Here is a 22012-nt window from a genome sequence, read left to right on the forward strand (position 1 = left end):
CGTGTGAGATGGAATTTTTTTAAAAACTTTATTCCAAGTCCCACGGGTATGTGATGGACATTTTTATCTATGCCTATACAATTTTGCCAGGAAAGGCTTCACAAAAAAATGACTTCCAAAACAATAAAATTACACTTCTTCTTCTTAAATTAGTGAGAAAATCCCTGTACAAGGCAACTACCCTCATTGGGTTGGTGCGCCTAATTTTCCCAGAGTGAAAGATAGTGGATAGTGTACAGGTCTATGGAAATAAAAACATGGGTGGGTTGGTACACACACAAAAACAACAACACGTGAAACACATGTGTTGTTTTGAATATAATCTGAAGGACCAAACGATGGTATAGGTCGCGTCTACTTTCATTCGTTATGAATACCAATGGCACTCTTTGTGAAGTTCTGCGAAGAACGTTGTGTAACTATTCAACCTGTCTCTGAAACTTTTCTCCTTCACAACTTTGCCCTTCAAAACAACTGTACACAAGACGGCCCACACACACTTATCACAATACTTACCTTCACAAAATGCCTCTTGATTTCTCTGTTGATAACAGACCATGAATGATGTAAACGAAACATTCTGACGTGTAGTTAGCCGTAGAAGAAAGGGCAAACGATCTCACACTAGCAGACGGCCGGCATATATATTACCGGAAGCATGCGTTAGTTAACAGAGCATGTCTGTACCTCTTTTACCAAAGAATGAACAGGGGAGATAACTGCCCTAGTACTTTTTACATTTAGTCAAATTTTGACTAAATGTTTTAACATAGACTGGGAATAGAGACGAGGGTGTGGTGTATGTGTATGTAGAGTGATTCCAAGAAAACTGCTGAACCGAGTTTCATGCAACTTTACATGAGAGTTCCATCAGATTATACCCCCAGACTTTTTTCGATAAATTTAGTGAAAGTTGAGGTGGCACTGTCACGCCCTCATTTTTCAATCAAATTGATACACATTTTGGTCAAGCTCTCTTCTATGAAGCCCGGACTATGTGATTGCCTTTTAGCTTCCAAGCTTCCAAATTAATCAATGAGTTTGGTCATTAAAAGTCTGAAAATTATTATTATAATCAAAATGTTAGTAATCAATCCAAAAATGATTTAATCTTTTTCCTTATCATTTACAGATTTTAATGTTAATGAGTTTGCTCATTAAAAATCTGAACATTTGAACTAAAATGAAACTTTAAGTAATCGATCCCAAAATGATTTCATCTTATTCCTTATCATTTCCTGATTCCAAAAACATGTATTCTAGGTTTGAATTGAAAACACCCTCAAAAAGAGAAAAGCGCGCTTACCTGTGAAGCGTATTATGCTACTGCAACATACATGGCTTGTCACTTCAAGAAAAAAAAAAAGAGCAGAGTGATATGATAAGATAGGAATACGGAAAAATATTTCTTGGGACTCGACCCTTGCAGGTAGGGACTGAAAGTAGTATGTGAACAGAACAGAACCAATTCTGGTCTGTTTACAACTGCATGAAAGCAGGAAAGAGATTGTCGTCAGATTGAATTACAATAACATTGACATGCTTCCATTTGAACCTTTTCGGTCTTCATCGTGGATTGACGCCCTCCCAAAGCCTAATTGAAACCCTCCGTCGCTTTGCTCCGTCGGGCGTCAATCCACAATGACGACCTCGAAGTTTCAAATGGAAGCATGTCAATGTTTAATTGTCTCGCGTTTATTGCATTCTGAGTTTGACGGATTGACTAAATGTAGTAATTTTACTTCACGTGAGCATGTCTGTACCTCTTTTACCAAAGAATGAACAGGGGAGATACTAGTACTTTTTACATTTAGTCAAGTTTTCACTAAATGTTTTAACATAGAGGGGGAATCGAGACGAGGGTCGTGGTGTAAAGAGGAGTCCGGAAACACTGGAAAAAACACCTGGATCCGCCCCTGCATTAAAAACTATACTAATTTTCCAACATATTTCAAGTGAGGAGACTGGAAAGGGATTAAGAGCGCAGTATTCAGACACTGTCTATTCCGAAGTCATGGGTTCAATTCCCATTCCTGTCTGTGAGTGACTGCGCCAGACCAGTGCCAGACAAAATAATGTTGCCAAACCCGTGCTAGGAAAAGATTAGTTGTGCCTGAGTGGGAGCACGTCCTCAAGGGGTGGTTCAAGGGTAAGAGTGGTTGTGCCAGGTGTGAATGCAGTGGTGCCAGACCGCTGTCTTAGTTTTTCCGAGAGTGGTGGTGTCAGAGCGGTTCTAGGCTAATTGCCCCCCGGACAATTGCCCCCTGGACAATTGCCCCCCGTGACAATTGCCCCGTCTCTTTGTGTTTAGTGAACGTTGTCTTTGAACAAAAATTTATTTTAATTTTTTTATTGATTTGTTGTTATGCAGCATTCTGAGGAATGTTTAGTATTTTGATGTCAGTTTATCTCAATGATGCTCTCTGGTTTTCACACACACACAACCGCAAATACACACACACACACTGAGTTCATGCAAGCATTGATGTCTGTTGACAGTTGTCAGAGAGGGAAGGGGGCAGTTATCCTCCCATGGCGGGGGGCAGTTGTCCAGGGGGCAGTTGTCCTAGGAGGACAGTTGTCAGGGGGCAAATAGCCTGCTACCTCAGGGCGACCAGTGCCAGAGAGAGAGAGAGAGTGAGAGTTGGTGTGGTGTGAGAGTGGTAAGAGCTTAGACAGTTGTGGTGCCTGAGAGCCAGGGTAATATTGCAAGAATGAGAGTTGGTTTTGTTGAGATTGGTGGTGCTAGAGTGGGAGTTGCCGAGGACGCCCAACTCGAGGATCCTGGGACCCCCAGTTTCTATTTTCAGAGGGTCCATGGATTCCCTCAGCGGAGTTTTAGAGGGTCCCAAGAGTCCAAAGCCCTTGTGAACTTATAACACATTGTGAACACACACACTTTTTACTTGACTTCCTGTTCTTTTTATTTCACTGGTGTTTTTTTCCTTCAAACATGTCAGATTCCAAATACATGATGCAAACGTTCAAATATAATTGTGTTGGTGTGCATGCATGTGCGTGTGTAGCTTTCAGAAAAAGAGAACACTTTAAGATTCCATTCCCATGACTGAGAGATGCTAGCAGTGTATTGAGCAATAGTATTGACAGGCTTCCATTTGAACTTCCTGGTGATGATCGAGGATTGACACCCTCCCAAAGCCCAAAGCCCTCCTTCACTTCTCTCTCAATCAACAATCATCACCCCGAAGTTTCTAAGGGAAGCCAATGAATGTGTAAGTCCTCCTCAGACCTGGGAACCCCTGTTTTGCATGGAGTATTCCCAAACAAACTTTGTGTATTTTCAGGAAAATGAGTATACTCCACACATCATTTGAACATCGATGATTCAAGCATGCTTCACAGGTGTCCGTCGCACTGTTAATTAAGTTTACCAATACAGTGTACATTTAAAACAAATGCTTCTTTCGGTGTTTGCTGATAAAAAAAAGTAATCAGGGGTCAAAATACCGTATCGGCTTTGGGATGCGCTTGTGATGAAAAGTAGTCTAGGAATTGTTCTCGTCATATTTTTTTCCCACCGACTCTACTGATCATGCGTACATGATACGGCGAAATCGTATGGGTTACCAGGTCTGCCTCCTCCATTCTGTCTGAAAACATCTGACTCTTTTAGTCGGTGGTGGTGCGAAGTTTTACTCCATTGCTTCGCTTAATCTGTGCCGCTATGTTTGCTCCCCACTATGTCGCCTGGTGTAACAATATCATTTTTCTCTCATGTAGTTTGGTGACCTAGGTAATTGTCAAAACACTGACAAAGTAATTCCTTTGTAGACCCACATTTTCAAATTGGTTCTTTGGCTCAGAATCACAGTTTAAAACTCCCATTATAACATACATGTAAACAGGGCAATCTGAATGTTTCCCTAAAATTAAAATAAACAAACCTGAACCATACAGGTTCCTTTGAATGTTTCGTTTTGATTTTCTCTTCAAACTGTCCCCCCCCCCCCCCTCTTCAAATAGAACTGAAATACATCATAAGGCACAGCACCAAACATTCTTCTTTCACTCACTCATACTAAAACTACTACAGAACCAGGTATCAAACAGATAACAAGCATGACATAAGCAGCTACACCAGCAGGTGTCAAAGACTGACATGGTCGATGAAAGCCACCTGGTCTCTGTCCACTACCCCCGGGGGCAAAACGTCCCGGAGAGGCAGACTGGCGAAGTGGTTGCGCAGGTGTTCCAGTGCCCTTTTGTTCTGACTGTGCAGCTGTCTCTCCCCCTCCAGCTCGTACTCTGCCTTCACCAGCTCTTCCTGCAGCCTGTGGATGTGGTGTTCATAGCGCGTCTTGGCGTTCTCCTCCGCCAGCATCTTCTCTCTAGCAATCTGCAGGCAATTCACACCATTGCCATCATCTCTGGTTATAAGAATCCATGTAATGCAACTCTAAATGATGTATTCCTGGGTGGGCACCCAAATCAGCTATGGCAAATCTTGTCCGAATTTTGCATACTCTCTGTGCATAAGAAGTTTCACACATTTTGAATCTAAAATCTAGATAAGAATCTTAAACAGTTCATGGCATTGTCATGGTTTTGTCTGAACATGTTTCATACGACAAAGACAATCACAAGTTGATGTTACTTCCACTCACTGCATCAACACTAGGCTTTTGCATCAAATGGATGATTATTATCTGCACACTCATTTGCACTAATGGATTTTGGCTAGTCCTTCAAAGAAGCAACTACTCTGTCAACACAATCAGCACCTTCCCCAACAACCCATACTGAGTCCTGTCTCTCTGTCACTAATAAAGGGAGACTTGACTAGGGAGTATATCATTATTATTATTATTGTGATCATTTTTATGCGCCTAATCTAGATATAGCCCTAGGCGCTTACATATTAATTTCTGGGTATATGGTATATGGGTGGTAACTCACCAACAGTGCAACAACACTGACAGTGTAGAAAAGTTAACATCTGGCGTCATGTCATCCCTCAGTTTAGAAAATACAGTAATGTTTTAGAAGCATTACGGCTGAATCAGGCTCTAAAAGGCGCCTGAGCATTTGCAGCAGCCGATTTCCAAACGCCTATAGTGACTGTCAAACATTGCTCTCACCCTTTCTAATATAAATTGTAACAAAAGGCATTACTGTGCCAGTTACCCAGCAGGCAGATGTATTTAACAGAGACGAGTTGCCTACCAAAATAGCTTCTTGGGGCAGTGCGAAAAAATTGTGCTTGAAGTGCCCTTCACACAGATTTTGGATGTGCTTGCCTGCAGTGTGCACCGTTTTCCAAAATGGCGGCAGTGTTGGAACTGCGATGGCATTTACTGATTTAGCGGTTTCCTAGGCTTGGTTTTCAACGTGTACCGAGGGATCCAATGCTTTAGAAGGTTTAGTTACCCAGTAGCTAACCTTTCCATCAAAACAACGTTCTGTCTGACAATTTCACTTACCGAATCGTCTGCTAGCTCCAGTAGTAAAGCTTTCTTTCATATCTTGCATCATTGTTGTCTTTTTGTGTTTCATTATGATTTGTTGCATAGGCCAAACCGAGCGACTTAGCTCTGATTCTTATGCAACTCAGCTCGGTTCTCTACCATAGTATACACCAAACTCTGAGTAAAGAACCATTGGCCTGAGAAAAGCTTCACTGCACATGCAACCTGACAGTTAATCGTCACTTTCTGTGGCTTTATGCCGGTTTACATGTGCAGTTAAAACATAAACTGAGTTTTGCAAACAAAACCAGCAGACTAGAGAAAGAGAGGAGCAAGCACCAGTCCTACCTCCTGACTGGCTTCCTGCAGTTGTATCTCCAGCTGCTGGCGAGCCATGCGCTCCTTGTCCAGCGCTATCCTGTGCTCCTGGTTCTCCTGCATCATGCGCAGCTTCTCCTGGTCAATCTCACGCCACATCTCCGTCACCGCCTCCAGCTTCATCACCATCGACCGCACCTCCAGCTGGAGTTCCTCACAGTGAATCTTTAACCTGAGGAATGCAATGGTAGCTCTTTTCAGTTGTATCAATGATTCAGGAATAGAGTGTGTGTGTGTGTGTGTGTATGTGTTCAAGTGTGTGTATGACTATTATGTATGTGTATCTATGCGGGTGTGGCATATGTGTGTCTGTGTGGGCGTCTGGTATCTGTGTGCATGTTTTGAAAAGGTGGTAGTATATGTGTTCTGAAGATGTCACATATTTAACGTTGTGAGGACAAATTGATGTTACATTGTCAGGTCTACGCCTTCCCAAACCAAATACAGTCAAACCTGCCCACAATGACCAGCCATGTGACCAACCAAGAGTGGTCCATACAGACAGGTGGTCGCTATGGAAAGGTGAATGATATAGAAGAAAAACTCGTCTGGGATCCGTGGTAGTTGTGGGCAGGTTGGTGCTGTTGAGAGGTGGTAGTTGTGGGCAGGTTGGTGCTGTTGAGAGGTGGTAGCAAGGGCAGGTTCCACTAGGCATGGTAGGCATATTTTAAAATCCTTCTTGAATTACACATACATACAACAAGTAACAATGTTGAAAGTTAAAGTTAAATGATCTACGTAAGTCACATGAGTAAACATGATAAAGTAAGAGAAATAGAATGTCACATGCCTGTGATTGGCCTTTGTGGCTTCTGTCAGTTTTTTGGACTTAATGTCTAACAGTGTGCCCTGTGACGCCAGCTTTTCCTCCAGTTCTGCGTTGTGGCGCTGAGTCTGTCGCAGCTTGACCTCCAGGCCAGACAGCTGGCTCTTGGCAGCTCGGAAAACACCGCGCAAAACAGACAGCTCCTCAGCGTTCCAAATCGCAGAGTCTTGAAGATTCACCCTTTTACTGTCAGCTGTAGTCTCTGTGTGTCTCTTCTTTGTCGCTGAACCTGAAAGTAGTCATACCCAACTAGACACCTAAACAAAAGGGATACTGGTGGATAAATCATGTCGAAGGTTTAATTTTAAATGAAACAAAACAGACATGTCTGTATTTATCCTACATACGTGAGAGAGAACACCCATGAGATAACAATATCATTCAATAGGCGACTTGCCCTATCGGCCAGCGCCGCGAAGTCACGCAATAAATCTGCAATACCTTGCGTGGTCTTGCGAGATCTGCCTCAAACTGAGGGCATGCTTTGATAGCTCTGTGAGAGGTTGCGTTTCAGTGCAGACACTAGACGGGCGCTGTGGCGGGGTGGGAAGACGTCAGCCTCTTAATCGGAAGGTCGAGGGTTCGAATCCCGGCCGCGGTCGCCTGGTGGGTTAAGTGTGGAGATTTTTTTTTGATCTCCCAGATCAACTTATGTGCAGACCTGCTAGTGGCTTATCCCCTTTCGTGTGTACACACAAGCACAAGACCAAGTGCGCACGAAAAAGATTCTGTAATCCATGTCAGAGTTCGGTGGGTTATAGAAACACGAAAATACCCAGCATGCTTCCTCTGAAAGAGGCGTATGGCTGCCTTAATGGCGGGGTAAAAACGGTCACATTTCAGTATTTTAAAAAGCAACTCTTGTAAATCTGGTACGACACAGCAAGCTATGTAGTATTCTCTCTCTCTATGTATATATATAAGAACAACTAGAAAATTATCATAATCAACGGACCAGCCATGAGGGAATGATTCAAATCTATGGACACTTGAGATTATCAGTACTAAATTCTATAATCTATCTAAACTTAAAATAATTCACCCCGAGGAAAGATGACTGATTATGAAATTGAAAAACAAACCAACAAATGTATTACTTAAATCCAAAACAGGTTTTTTTCTGAGCATTATACTACTCAGTGTGCATGCAAAGTCGGTTTATAAAATTAATGCACAAATGTGTCCATATTATTATATGCATGCATGTAGCTGTGAGAAGAAATAACGGCGCATCCTAGCACTGTTTGCAGTCAATTTTTATGAAACTTAGAGTATCTGAACCAAATTACAAAGCCTTACCCTCACCTTCCTTTCCAGCCTGAGCCTTCTCTTTCTTCAGTTCTTCTTCCAGCTTGATCATCATGTGTACTCTTTCATACACATTCTTGATGGACTGGGGATCGAACGCTGACACCATCTTTATTCTTGGTCCCTCTTCCGTCACCTCATGCTTGCCGTCCAACACAGCTGCAGCATTGGCGTATGTAGGAGAAAACAGCTCCAGAATCCAGTCGCCTGCCCCTTGTGGTCTTTTCTCTTTTTCCTCATTTTTTTCCTTGGCCTCTTCAGGAATGTGATGTTTACTGGAGTCCATTCTGGTTTGAGAATAAATTATGTTTGTTAATAATTAATTGGAAGTGCAATGCCTTTGGCAAAGTCAACCAGCCAAGGCATTGCATACCCCCACTAAAGGACACACACACAAACAAACAGGCAGACAGACAGACACGCACACACACACACTATGACCATGTTTCCCTTTTTCTCTCACAGTTTCGAACTCACACAGACAGACATACTAAGACAGACATACTAAAGTGGCTAAGTTTTCCCTCTCTCTCTCTCTCTGAAGTCTCTCTGCTCACACGCACACACATGCAGATGCACTTGTACATGTTGTATGTATGTATACATAAACATGAACATGCACACACATACGGACAGACACACACACACTAAAGTAAATGACCACGCTTTCCCTCTCACACACACGAGCGTGCTCTTGTTGCACATAAACACACACAAACATCCACTCAAATTATTTTAATATACACATGTAGGTACACAGTACACACACACTTTATATTTTTGAAAGGAAGCAGAGGCTCTGAGAGAGAGAGAGAGAGAGAGAGAGAGAGAGAGAGAGAGAGAGAGAGAGAGAGTGAGAGAGAGAGAGGAGGGGGGGGGACATACTAGTTACCATCACCATGTGCTAGAATCATAGAGAGAGCGGGAGAGAGAGCAGCCTTTGAAGTTTACAGAAGACACCAAATATAGTTGTGAATGAAAAATTATCAAAAAGGACGATAAACCTCACCTGTTGCAAATAACAGATCGGAATAGAGTGAAAACCCAGTAAATTTAGCCTTATCAGCCTTATTAGTCGTATTTTATTTTCAAGTTGCGTGAGCAGACCTGTTTACATTTTAAATCTCGTCTCGGGGGTTGTAGTCTCAAGCAAGCGAGAGGTTGCAGATGAGCTTTGTCTCGGTGAGCCTAGAGAAGGGCTGGTAAACAAGGATTTTTGAAGCAAGCAAAGCAACTGACTAGACTAGATACTAGATAGACCGTTCATTTTTCTCTCCAACAAGACTTACAGAACGCCAGTATCATACTTGTTCTTCTTCTTCTTCTTCTTCGTTCATGGGCTTAGACTCCCACGTTCACTCATTTTTTAGCACGAGTGGATTTTTACGTGTATCAGTGACCGTTTTTACCCCGCCATTCAGGCAGCGTATTACGCCGATTTCGGGGGAAGTATAGTTTTGGGGCCGGTCCGTACTGACACAGTCGGTGATCGTAGCGATCTCGATCTCCTAACAACGTATCAAACCGATTCCTTTCAGTGAAAGCGTATGACGACCAGCGACTGGGAACTAAAGCCTAGCCTGGTCGGTTCAAATAAACCGATCAGTTAAATAAAGTTTATTTTATTAGTTAGGCCCCTAAAGCCTCACTCAGCCTCACATGAGGTTTACAGAACGATATATCTTACTTTCATCGTCGGAAATAAGCAGTTCAATACTTGCAATACTGCCAATAGCACGTTTACAACTGCATTTTAAATGACACAGTTCGTTTGAATGTCACTTAGCTTGCGTAAACCACACTCCAGTTTTCGTGGTTTATTTAACCCAGTGAGCCATCGTGGACCCGTGGGACCCATTTTCCTTTTTTTCTCTCATTATCAGTTTAGTCGTCAGTTTGTGGTCACACGGTTTAAATCAGCGCGACCCGCCGCTGTATCATCTGCAATAGCACGTTATTGTCAGTGTACCTCTGAATCTAAAATGCAACAAACGACTGCGAGTCACACGAACTTATCGGCGGAGCCGGTTGGCTTCAAAGTAGCGAGCGATAGGCAGAAAATTCAACTGCCGTCTTGGGCAAACACGACCTTGCGTGAGCAGCTTCCGGGCTCCCTTTTTTCAAACTTTCAAAACTTCGAATTGTACTGTTCTTGTTTTGATAAAAAAAAAAGAATTCATTTATGATTTAGGAATGTTTGTGTAACAAGCTGTCAATTTATTATTTAGATTTTACAAGTTAGGTCTGGCGTTAAAACGAGGCGTCCGATTTGTTTTGAAGTAAATCCGGCTGGTCATGCAAAAATAAATTCTTTGAAAAATGCTCGCTCTTTATGGAGTGCACCTAGGATGTTCTCAAGCGGTAAGTGTTTAAACGAAAGGGTGTTTGTACTGTGTGTAAAAGCCTGACAAGTGTCTTTGACCAAAAACTGACAGTTTACGGGAGGCTGAGTGTGCCTTTAAACGCACTGCTTACCAGGCTGTTCTCTCGGCCAGTCTGCGCTCCCGAACAGAGGCAGCTGGGCAGTGACATGAGACGGACATGACTGAGAACCGCTCTACGTGATCCAGGCCTTATCATCCATGTTTTTTACATTCAGTCAAGTAATAACTGAATGTCTTAACAAGAGTGGAGAGCGAGGTTTGTCTCCCGATGTATGCCGTGTGTCTGTCTGTCTGTGAAAAGCATTTCTCGAAAACTACCGAACGGATTGTTGTGAAAAAAAGTATCATTTTTCTGTTCCTTATCATTTGCTGATTCCAAAAATATACAGTTTATGGTGTTTGTCGCTGAAAGTATGCTTACAATGAAGAAAATCTGTGAAAGGTATGCTTCATGAAGCCTGTATCCAACTTATCAAGCTGGTGTCTGTCAGTGTGGGTATGATGATAAAAGCCTCCGAAACGGCTTCACCGACTGAGACGGGAATTGCAGGGTATGTCCTTTGCCACTCGAATCGTGTCATAGGGTATTTATGAAAAAACAGACTTGAAAGGAGTCGTTAAAAACAGCGGACAAAAGTAGATTTCCTTTGAGCTATCGAGGACCCTTCCCGTCTGGGCTGTCGAAACTTGGCCCTTCATCTGTATTACTGAGAATGGTAGTGCCAGCCCGTATGGTGGTGCCAGACCGGTGCCAGACGGTTAGAGTTGTGAGAATAGTTGAGCCAGACCATATGAGTGAGAATGTGGTGTGAGCCTCGTTGAGTGGTGAGAATGGTTGGTGCCAGAGTGAGACTGAGTGAGAGTGCGATGTCAGAGTCGTGCGAGTGGTGGTGCTAGACGTGACAGTTGACAGAGTGAGAGTGGTGGTACGGTGCCAGAGTACAGACACAGGCCCTGAGACACGCACACGCACATAGGGTACACCAGGGACCTATATTTAGATATAGGTCTATGGGTACACTGACAAACACAGACACACTACACATCCCAAAACGCAGTCAATTGCTAGGTGCACACTTCTTTTTGCCTTTTTAGTTCAGTCAGCTGTTATTTTAAGACCTGATATAACCTTGGTATGATAGAGTACATGGGGTTCAAAAAGACAGGAGTGAAGCACCAGGAGAAAGATGTGTCGGCCGGAGTGCTAGATTCTACTCGCCCAATGTCGACACATGTCGTGGACTGCAACTCATACCTAGAATTGATTTCGCTCATGGGGAGTAGTGGGAATGACAGCTGTAGACCGACGGGAGAACTCACACATGAGACCGAAAACTGCTGTGTGGATGAGTACCAGAAAACAGGAGCTAGATTCAATATAGTTTTTAATGTTAAAGTCTGGAGTGGAGGCGGTTAGACTGAGGTCAGCCGGCCATAACCTGTGTGCATGTGGTTTAGGCGAAAGAAGGCGTGTAGCTGATGTCGTAGGTGTCGTGACCTCTGCACTCCCTGGCGGCGTCAAAGTGATGGTAGTCAGTGCCGAGGTCGGTGGGGCGCAGCTGGTGCTCGCTGTGGTCAGGGTCCTTCAGCAAGGCGTACAGCTCATCCTGCACGTCATAAGCACTGGCTGTGACGTCACCCTACTATATGACGACATGTGCTTGTGCACACATATATTTTCATACCATTTTCTCGACATGTCTGTTATCATTTGCTAACAGTCAGCGTAATAGAAATAACTCATAATGATATCACAGTGATCTTCGCTATTGTGTGTCTATAACAAAGGAAGCATAGTTTACAGAAAATGTTCGGTTAAAAGACCATGATCATGAAAATGTGCAGGTACATTTCAAAAGTATATATTAGGACATGAACAGTTTGTTCTGTAACAAATTGACTAACACCAACTTGTATGATAAACCCAGCCCTCTATCGCTCCTTACAGCATCAACAAATATAGCTGCCAAGTTTCTGACGTACGCGGTCGGTTGTAGGGCAAACCTGGTACCAACGCGAAGAATTTCTGTCACAACTGTTGTGGTTCACAGACAAAAACATTATTTTGAAAATATATCCCTTGAATCTTCCCACAGTGTAGCCCCTGATGACATCATGACGAGACGCAAGTTTGGGTGACCTTCGTCAACTTTTGAGGTCACGGCGGAGTCAAGTTCAGGTTAAAAACAAGTCGCGTAAGGCGAAATTACCACATTTAGTCAAGCTGTCGAACTAACAGAATGAAACTGAACTCACTGCATTTTTACAGCAAGAGCGTATACTCGTAGCATCGTCAGTCCACCGCTCGATGCAATGGCAGTGAAATTGACAAGAAGAGCGGGGTAGTAGTTGCGCTGAGAAGGATAGCACGCTTTTCTTTATCTCTATTCTTTTTAACTTTCTGAGCATGTTTTTAATCCAAACATATCACATCTATATGTTTTTGGAATCAGGAACCCACAAGGAATAAGATGTTTTTAAATCGATTTCGGAAATTTTATTTTAATAATAATTTTTGTATTTTTAATTTTCAGAGCTTGTTTGTAATCCAAATATAACATATTTATATGTTTTTGGAATCAGAAAATGATGAAGAATAAGATAAACGTAAATTTGGATCGTTAAAAAATTTTTTTTTTTTTTACAATTTTCAGATTTTTAATGACCAAAGTCATTAATTAATTTTTAAGCCACCAAGCTGAAATGCAATACTGAAGTCCGGCCTTCGTCGAAGATTGCTGGGCCAAAATTTCAATCAATTTGATTGAAAAATGAGGGTGTGACAGTGCCGCCTCAACTTTTACAAAAAGCCGGATATGACGTCATCAAAGATATTTATCGAAAAAAAGAAAAAAACGTCCGGGGATATCATTCCCAGGAACTTTCATGTCAAATTTCATAAAGATCGGTCCAGTAGTTTGGTCTGAATCGCTCTACACACACACACACATACACAGACAGACAGACAGACAGACACACACACACACACACACACACACACACACACACACACACACACACATACACCACGACCCTCGTCTCGATTCCCCCCTCTACGTTAAAACATTTAGTCAAAACTTGACTAAATGTAAAAAGAGGAAAATAATTTAGTGTCTACAAAAAAAACAAGTCGCGTAAGGCGAAATTACTACATTTAGTCAAGCTGTGGAACTCACAGAATGAAATTGAACCAAAGAAACTGATTGAACCAAAGAAACTACAATGGGCCCTTATGTACAGTGTTTGATTGAACGTAGTCCGCCGCTAGTGCAAAAGGCAGTGAAAGTGACGAGCCTGTTTGGCGCGGTAGCGGTTGCGCTGTGCTTCATAGCACGATTTACTGTACCTCTCTTCGTTTTAACTTTCTGAGCGTGTTTTTAATCCAAACATATCATATCTATATGTTTTTGGAATCAGGAACCAACAAGGAATAAGATGAAAGTGTTTTTAAATTGATTTCGAAAATTTAATTTTGATCATAATTTTAATATTTTTAATTTTCAGAGCTTGTTTTTAATCCTAATATAACATATTTATATGTTTTTGGAATCAGAAAATTATGAAGAATAAGATGAACGTAAATTTGGATCGTTTTATAAAAAAAATATTTTTTTTACAATTTTCAGATTTTTAATGACCAAAGTCATTAATTAATTTTTAAGCCACCAAGCTGAAATGCAATACCGAAGTCCGGCCTTCGTCGAAGATTGCTTGGCCAAAATTTCAATCAATTTTATTGAAAAATGAGGGTGTGACAGTGCCGCCTCAACTTTTACAAAAAGCCGGATATGACGTCATCAAAGACATTTATCGAAAAAAAGAAAAAAACGTCCGGGGATATCATACCCAGGAACTCTCATGTCAAATTTCATAAAGATCGGTTCAGTAGTTTACTCTGAATCGCTCTACACACACGCACACACACACACTCACACACACACACACACACACACACACACACACACACACACACACACACGCACATACACCACGACCCTCGTTTCGATTCCCCCTCGATGTTAAAATATTTAGTCAAAACTTGACTAAATATAAAAAGGAAATCGTAATTTTTGTTCCTAAATAGGGCCTAATGGGACCAGCATTATATATAGAAAGTACATGCATAATCACTTTTTCAACTTTTAGCGAAATTGATGATTGATTCACAATGTGAGTCAGTGATTAAGGGAAGGGCCCCTAATATGAGCCGGCTCCTATTATGGACCACCCCTTGTTCTGTCTGACAAACAACGGCCGGTGCTGGAGCTCTCAAAGCAATCTCATTCGCCACATTTACCCTGAATAACTTGCACATGTCAAAACAGTTGTGGACGCATAGATCACACACCCATCAGCCTTTTTCAACTTTTTACACTTCTGGCAGCATGCATTCTAAATCTGCACAAGAAACTTCTCCGCAAGAAAACCAGGTAGTAAACAACATGGAACAAAAATGTGGTCCATATTGGGGGCCCTTCCCAAGTTTGTTTAAATGCTAATTGAGAGTTGTATGTTTATAAATTGCAACGGATCTCTCAATACTGAAGTTCGATTCTTTTTGTTTTGTTTTTTGAAAGGGGGCACAAGTGTTAGTGTCAGGAATGAACGGGGAATGAACGAGCCGATCCCGAGTACGCCATTGACAAACGATTCGTGACATGTTTCTCCAAAGCCCCATGCTTGATGACATCATGGCGCCAGTGACGCTGTACTCACGGTGATGCGCTCCACGCTGACTTTGTCTTGCATGAGGTTCTCCCAGCTCTTGCCCACAGGCACCACGTAGCAGTAGCGGTGTCCGCTGACTCTGTGGTCGTTGATGAACAACAGAACGTGATGGTCCTGTGGATATACAACATTATTTTGCATCTCATTTCTCATGTTCACTTGGAGTAGGTTTAAATTCCATTTTAACTGTGCGGAAATTTAGCTTTTCACAGCGATACAATTTTGTTTGCCTAATTACCAGATTTGCGGATTAATTCGACTTGTGAGCCATTTGTTTTGACTATTTACGATCAAACTTGATATTTTTGAGCAGCCAGATAAAGAAACAATGTATGAGTGTAAACTGGTATCGAACATTTGCAGATCATGGGTATAAATGATAATTAGAAAAGTAAAGAACCTAAAAAACACCGCTGTAAATTATGTAGACTGTCATTATGGTCTCGACGACGACGATGGTGATGATGATAATGATGATGATGGTGTGGAGGAGGACGACGATGATGGCGATGGCGTTGCTGTTACTTCTGCTGCCTTTACTGAGGACAACGACGGCATTAATGATGATGATAATGAAGATGCCTGCCCCCCCCCCCCCCCTCCTCCTCGTGCTGGGTAGACTCACGCCGCCATAGTGGTACTCGAGCCTCCAGCCGTGCAGAGTGTCCACTGCGTCGCCCTCCCCGGTGCCGGTCTGGAAGCGGTCCCTCAGCTGGTCTAGGAGGCTGCCCAGCTGACCCTGCAGTGTACCATGGGTCAGTGTTACCATTACAAGGCAGCGTACCATGGGTCAGTGTTACCATTACAAGGCAGCGTACCATGGGTCAGTGTTACCATTACAAGGCAGCGTACCATGGGTCAGTGTTACCATTACAAGGCAGCGTACCATGGGTCAGTGTTACCATTACAAGGCAGCGTACCATGGGTCAGTGTTACCATTACAAGGCAGCGTACCATGGGTCAGTGTTACCATTACAAGGCAGCGTACCATGGGTCAGTGTTACCATTACAAGGCAGCGTACCATGGGTCAGTGTTACCATTACAAGGCAGCGTACCATGGGTCAGTGTTATCATTACAAGGCAGCGTACCATGATTCAGTATTACCATTACAAGGCAGCGTACCGTGGGACAGTGTTACCATTATGAAGGAGAAAATGGCCATATAAACAGAAAAAATACATCCAACGATAAAATTATTAAAGATACGGAACGATGCATTTATTATATGTCCGATAGTATTTGTTTAATCTCTGCACACACTCACACACACACACACACACACACACTACACACACACACACACACACACACACACACACACAAACACACACGCACACACGCACACACACACTCGCACGCACGCACGCACACACACACGCACACACACACGCACGCACGCACGCGCGGCACGCACACACGCACACACACACACACACACACACACACTCGATTCCAAGTCTCCTGCAATAAGTTCAGTAAAATATGACTGATTGTAAAGATCACAGATACACATGACAGGACTCAGGAGAAAAACAGGTCTTGCTATTCATCAGCTGTCTCAACATGTTTCACTACTTACAGCAGCAAAGGCGCAAAGTGCGAGGCCGATGATGATCTTCATGTTTGCACAACCTCAGTCTCAGATCTGCAGGGTATCACTTTATTGCAGATAGCAAGAAGGGTTGTGGGGTGTTCTTTAGGCAAGAGCACTCTTGTGGCTGGTCGTGTTGCTTTAACAGAGAGTGCTCAGGACACGACCCTCCTCTTGGCAATACAGCACTGGGAACCAAAGCCAAGATAAGCACATTTTCAATCGTTGTTACCTCACTATTTCGTTCATAACAACATCTCCTGTAACGGTTCCTAATCTTTCTTCCTCTCCCCCCTCTCTCTCCCACCTCCACTTTCTCTCTCTCTCTCTCTCTCTCTCTCTCTCTCTCTTTCTCATTCTGGCCAAATTACAAGTGTGTTTGTGTCTTTTCGTGTTTACATAATTGTATGCTTTGTCGCCGGTCCACTTCTAACACAGGGATCATTGATAGCCTTACCTCTAGATACATTAACAGAAGATTTTTTTACAATTTTGATCATGAGGTATCCAGGCTCTCAGTCTCAAAATATTGAGGTTTAAAATGTCGGGGCACAAAAGGTCGAGGTCATTTGGTCGAGTCAAAAGGTCGAGGGTGACAAAAGGTTTGGGATGACAAAAGGTCAACAGCAAAACGCCGAGGGGACAAAAGGTCGAGGATTGAAAAAAGGTCGTTAAAGAAAGGTCGAGGTTTGAAAATGTTGACTTAATTTTCTGTGCCCCTGTGTGCTTAAATTCATTATGTTTGATTATCCATACATGAAGAACGAACAAGCAAGAAGCCTGGCATAGCGCACTGCAATCTATGCTGGACGGATTCAACCCAACCATATGAAAGTTCATTCAAGGAATCCAAAAGAAGCAAAGCCTGCAACATGCCATGAAGTGAGTGTGAGTGTGTGTGCTTGCGTACGTGTGGGTGTGTTTGTTGATGCTTGCGTCCGTGCTTACGCGCGCGAGTGGTGTGTGTGTGTGTGTGGGTGTGTGTGTTCATATTCACAAATCACCCCTACACCTATTCAGATCCCATTCAAATCCTCGTGGTTGATATTCATTCGAAGCAGCATTTTCTTCAGGAATGGATAATCAAAGATAATGAATTGAGCACACAGAAAATTAAATGTACCTTTTAAATCCTCGACCTTTTTTTAATCCTCGACTTTTTGTCCCCTTGTCACCCTCGACCTTTTGTCGCACTCGACATTTTGACCCTCGACCAAATGTACTCGACCTTGTGTGCCTCGACCTTTTGGTTCTCACCCGCCCCATAGATGCCCCAATCATGAAACAGCAAACTCTACGACGACTGCCACGACCCGGAGGAGACAACTCTATTCGTCACCGGAACTGGCCAGAGGCGCAGGGATTTGTTTATGCCGTGTGAGATGGATTTTTTTTTTTACACAATACATCACGCATTCACATCGGCCAGCAGATCGCAGCCATTTCGGCGCATATCCTACTTTTCACGGCCTATTATTCCAAGTCACACGGGTATTCCAAGAACACGGTGAATAACGCATGTTTCGGGTCAGCATTAAAAATACCCCGAGGAACAGTTGCTGGTTGTATATTTTGAACTGCCGCTGTGGTACATAAAACAACTGTTTGATTTAATTCCACTGCGTCTGTGGATGGTGTTGAGTCAGAAGAACCACTTGTCACGATATTTAAAGGCACAGTAAGCCTCCCGTAAACCATCACAGAGCTCCCCGAGCGTCTACATAATTATAGTACAAGCATACTTCCATTTGAACGCTCACCGAACGGGAACATCCTGGCTGCTTTCTGTCGAGCGTGAGAAATTTTCAAAGAATTTATTTTCGTGGACTTGGTCCTCAACAACAATGGCGCCTCGTTTTGGTGCTGGACGGCTGTTATGAATACAGGAATTCACGCCCGGACAGTAAGCCTCCCGTAAACCATCACAGATACTGTCAGGCTTTTACACACAGTACAAACACCCTTCCATCTGAACGCTCACCAAACGGTGAAAAGAGGGAGCAATTTTTAAAGATTTAATTTTGCAGATTGTCTCGAACACTTTTTGGACCCATCCTGAACTCAGGTCAGACATGAGTTACTTCCCTTCGGGTCTCATTCTATCGATGTAAACTGGCGATAGCCGTAAATCGATGATTATCAAAATGTTTTTGGACCGTGGTGCGTTTTTGCGCTTGACCTAACTTTTAAAATCTAAATAATAAATTGACAGCTTGTTACACAAACATTCTTTAATCATAAAAGAATTCTTTTTTCATCAAGACAAGATCAGTACAATTCGAAGTTGTGAAATTTTGAAAAAAGAAAAGCCCGGAAGCAGGGTCACGCAAGGGTCGTAGCAGACGACGGTTTATCGCCGTTCCTCTCAACAGTCAAAAGCCATCGCTAGAGTTCTTGTGAACCACAGCCGTTTGTTTCGTGCATAAAAACGTGCTATTGTAAATAAGCTCACATCGAGTCGCATTCAAATGACTAACTGACGACTACATTGTGAAAAAAAGGGAAACTGGATCACACGGGTTCACGATGGCTCAGGGGTAAGATAAACCACGCAAAAATAAATTCTTTGAAAATTGTTCGCTCTTTACGGAGGGCACCTAGGGTGTTCTCAATCGGTGAGTGTTTAAATGAAAGGGTGTTTGTACTGTGTGTAAAAGCCTGACCGTATCTGTGATGGTTTACGGGAGGCTTACTGTGCCTTTAAGATGCTGACAGTGAATTGAAGGTAAGTCTGATACTTGATTTTATTTGAACCGAGCAGTCCTCTCGACACCATCTTGACAAAAAACTGTCCTTTATTTTGGCAGGGGTTTGTATATCATCCGTCCAGGGTATGCTGAAGACATTTTTCCCTAGGTTCTTTCTTTCTTTATTTGGTGTTTAACGTCGTTTTCAACCGTTCAAGGTTATTTTCCCTAGGTCAGTGTTATCTCACGAACATACAACTTTCAAAACGGATGCAAACAGGCATCCAGAGACGCACATGTAAACACACAGACACAAGCACACTCTGACATCGTCTTCGTGGAGATAATCATTTAATGGAAAACAACGTGTGTGCTCCTGCAACGCCAAAGCGACACCGTGTCACGTCTTGACTTTCCCCCGCTTTAATTACACGCCGTCAGCGCAGTGCCGTTAAAGGAACAGTCCTCGTAAAAGCGACCGTGTGCACCGCCACAGGCCTGTTAAGGATTTGTTGTTGTTGTATATACCCGGGATAAGAGCATCCTGTAAATGAAACACGCTAAATACCATCAGCCTGGCTGCTTCCTGTTCAGTGTGGATATTTGTGTCTAAATCGTCAGTGACACCAATGTCTACCTACTGAATTGATTAAGCAAACCATTCCCTCTCCGCACGGAAACAGGCAGGCTGTTGAAGGTTAGTGTGTCCAAGTCAAAGGATGCTCTCTCCACGTGCAATCCTGGACACATCCGTGGCAGTAAACACGACCGTGTACACGGAGAGAACAGTTCGGCGTCTTAATTAAAATCCGTTAGGATGCGGCGCATCGTAGAACTGGCAGTGGATGTGGTTGCCCTCGTTCTGCCCCCAGCCGCCCATGGCCGTGCACTTGTGGAGGTACTCTGCAGAGCGCGCGTCGTTGTGCAGGTCCACTGCCAGGCCTGAGTAGTGACGTGACGTGCACGTATGACACGCTCCGGCCAGCTCGTTGATCTGTTCAACGAGAGATACACATACAGAGATACAGAAAAACACACACGCACACAAATACGTAACAAATCAGGCATCGGATCACGTTTTACTGAAATTACTTATCGTGAGCAAAGCTGTGGTTTATGCCTACATGTGTACTTTTTAATCCTGATTTTGCAAAACTAACTTCACTTTCGGTTTTTTTCTAAAATGTATGAGAAATCGTAAATAGCCGTAAAAACCTTATGATTGACAGACAGACAGACACACACGTACGCACGCACTAACGCACGCACGCACGGACGCACGCACACACACAACACACACACTCACACCGGGCTTCCCCGCCCTTGCACATGGAAACCATATTTAGATACAGGTGTATAAGAGCGTGACGAGCATGGCTTGCAGATAACGTGACGTAACGATGTGCGTGTGTGATGGACTCACGATGACTTTGCCGTGGTTCTTGAGGTCCACCAGGTATTTGAGCAGCCCCGTGCTGAGACACACCTGACCGCCTGGCGCGTGGCACCCGTTACACGCATAACTGGACACACGCACAGGGAAACAAGTGACAGCAGATATAGGACAAAAACAAAGAAACCCATCATCAGCATCGTCGTCGTCGTCGTCGTCGTCGTCATCGTCGTCGTCGTCATCATCATCATCATCATCATCATCATCATCATCATCATCATCATCATCATCATCATCATCATCATCATTATTATTGTGATCATTTTTATGCCCCTAATCTAGATATAGCCCTAGGCGCTTACATATTACATACATATCATCATCATCATCACTTCTTTTGTCCCCTTTGTCTTTGAACCGTCATAACTGCCATGAAAGTCACAATTGAAATCATAGTCTTAATAAATCGAATCTTCAAAGAGACCTTTTCTTAGACAGAACAAGACGATGTACATGTACAATCAATTCAATAGTTGAACACGACACAAACATGTATAATTCACACGACAGGCTTAATTGTGTACGACATTTTTCTACCAGAGAGAGGTGCTATGAAAACCATAAAAGAAGCGTAAATATCTGACCTTGATCTGGAGGCCTTCAGGCCATGACACATGTCCCTGAGGTTGTTGTAGGGGAAGGCGTTGTCATGGACACCAGACGGGTGGGCCTTGAAAGCCTGCACGTTGGCCGAGTTGAAGATCTCGCACGCCAGAGCCTTCTGGGTGCTGGAGCAACCTGCAATGCACAGTGAGGGTGTTGCAATGCTTACCTGTAGGACTTGTTAGTACGCACACACTAACACACACACACACACACACACACACACACACACACACACACACAGAGGTATACATAGTAAAGAGTTGGGCGAAATTCAGAGAGAGAGAGAGAGAGAGAGACAGAGACAGAGACAGAGACAGAGACAGAGACAGAGAGAGATGATGTTGATGGAACTTTATTTTTCAAGGATACAACCAGTCCTTACATCTAATACAACATTCGAATAAACGATTAACAAGTATAACAAAAGGACAAATAAGCAAACCAACGAACAAACAAGTAAACAAACACAATGACAAAATAAGCACACAAAAACAAAAACAAAACAACAACATACAACTCGAAAATGAAATAGCAATCAGCAAGCAAGCAAAACATGCAACATGTTTATACATATAAAGTGATCGAAGGTAAAACTCTCAGAGAGAGAGAGAGAGAGAGAGAGA

The 22012-nt window shown here is 43.1% G+C and overlaps 4 protein-coding genes across 5 annotated transcripts in view; all 4 read right to left on the reverse strand.

Annotated features, from left to right (window-relative positions):
• The window catches only part of LOC138983681 (elongation factor G, mitochondrial-like), a 78964-nt gene extending 78320 nt beyond the window's left edge, over positions 1 to 644 (reverse strand). The window contains exon 1 of the mRNA XM_070356957.1: positions 517 to 644. Coding sequence (XP_070213058.1) covers positions 517 to 579 — 63 coding nt within the window. The 5' untranslated portion in view covers positions 580 to 644. The remainder of the gene's footprint in view (positions 1 to 516) is intronic.
• A 2239-nt stretch (positions 645 to 2883) lies between these two features.
• LOC138983683 (coiled-coil domain-containing protein 160-like) lies at positions 2884 to 9199 on the reverse strand. Of its 2 annotated transcripts, none has more exons than XM_070356958.1 (5): positions 8948 to 9199; positions 7930 to 8225; positions 6595 to 6859; positions 5775 to 5976; positions 2884 to 4357 (listed from the first exon to the last, which is right to left on the reverse strand). In XM_070356958.1, the coding sequence occupies exons 2-5, from the start codon at positions 8222 to 8224 to the stop codon at positions 4109 to 4111; spliced, it is 1011 nt and encodes a 336-aa protein (XP_070213059.1). In that variant the 5' UTR covers position 8225; positions 8948 to 9199; the 3' UTR covers positions 2884 to 4108. The 2 variants fall into 2 exon arrangements, with proteins under 2 accessions (XP_070213059.1, XP_070213060.1); XM_070356959.1 differs by having other exon boundaries at positions 7936 to 8225; positions 8948 to 9175.
• Positions 9200 to 11384: 2185 nt separating this feature from the next.
• On the reverse strand, positions 11385 to 16839 carry LOC138946047 (uncharacterized). The gene is made up of 4 exons (XM_070317570.1): positions 16632 to 16839; positions 15676 to 15789; positions 15039 to 15164; positions 11385 to 11929 (listed from the first exon to the last, which is right to left on the reverse strand). Exons 1-4 carry the CDS (start codon positions 16671 to 16673, stop codon positions 11777 to 11779), a joined length of 435 nt encoding a protein of 144 aa, XP_070173671.1. The 5' UTR covers positions 16674 to 16839; the 3' UTR covers positions 11385 to 11776.
• A 2825-nt stretch (positions 16840 to 19664) lies between these two features.
• LOC138983684 (uncharacterized) overlaps positions 19665 to 22012 on the reverse strand; it is an 8450-nt gene continuing 6102 nt past the window's right edge. The window contains exons 4-6 of the mRNA XM_070356960.1: positions 21368 to 21521; positions 20754 to 20853; positions 19665 to 20324 (exon numbers count right to left, since the gene is read on the reverse strand). Coding sequence (XP_070213061.1) covers positions 20133 to 20324; positions 20754 to 20853; positions 21368 to 21521 — 446 coding nt within the window. The 3' untranslated portion in view covers positions 19665 to 20132. The remainder of the gene's footprint in view (positions 20325 to 20753; positions 20854 to 21367; positions 21522 to 22012) is intronic.

Source organism: Littorina saxatilis, linkage group LG13, assembly GCF_037325665.1.
Source record: "Littorina saxatilis isolate snail1 linkage group LG13, US_GU_Lsax_2.0, whole genome shotgun sequence".
NCBI classification, from domain to species: Eukaryota; Metazoa; Mollusca; class Gastropoda; order Littorinimorpha; family Littorinidae; genus Littorina; species Littorina saxatilis.

Bases quoted from the DNA above. Each gene is read 5' to 3' on its own strand.
- LOC138983683 (XM_070356958.1), bottom strand. From the start codon at position 8,224: ATGGACTCCAGTAAACATCACATTCCTGAAGAGGCCAAGGAAAAAAAT. The intron at 6,860-7,929 runs GTAAGGCTTTGT...GACTACTTTCAG, and splicing joins GGCTGGAAAGGAAGGTGAGG to GTTCAGCGACAAAGAAGAGA. The intron at 5,977-6,594 runs GCATGTGACATT...TGCATTCCTCAG, and splicing joins GCCACAAAGGCCAATCACAG to GTTAAAGATTCACTGTGAGG.
- LOC138946047 (XM_070317570.1), bottom strand. From the start codon at position 16,673: ATGAAGATCATCATCGGCCTCGCACTTTGCGCCTTTGCTGCT. The intron at 15,790-16,631 runs GTAAGTAGTGAA...GGTACACTGCAG, and splicing joins CACTTTGCGCCTTTGCTGCT to GGTCAGCTGGGCAGCCTCCT. The intron at 11,930-15,038 runs GTGAGTACAGCG...TATGACGTGCAG, and splicing joins TCAGCGTGGAGCGCATCACC to GATGAGCTGTACGCCTTGCT.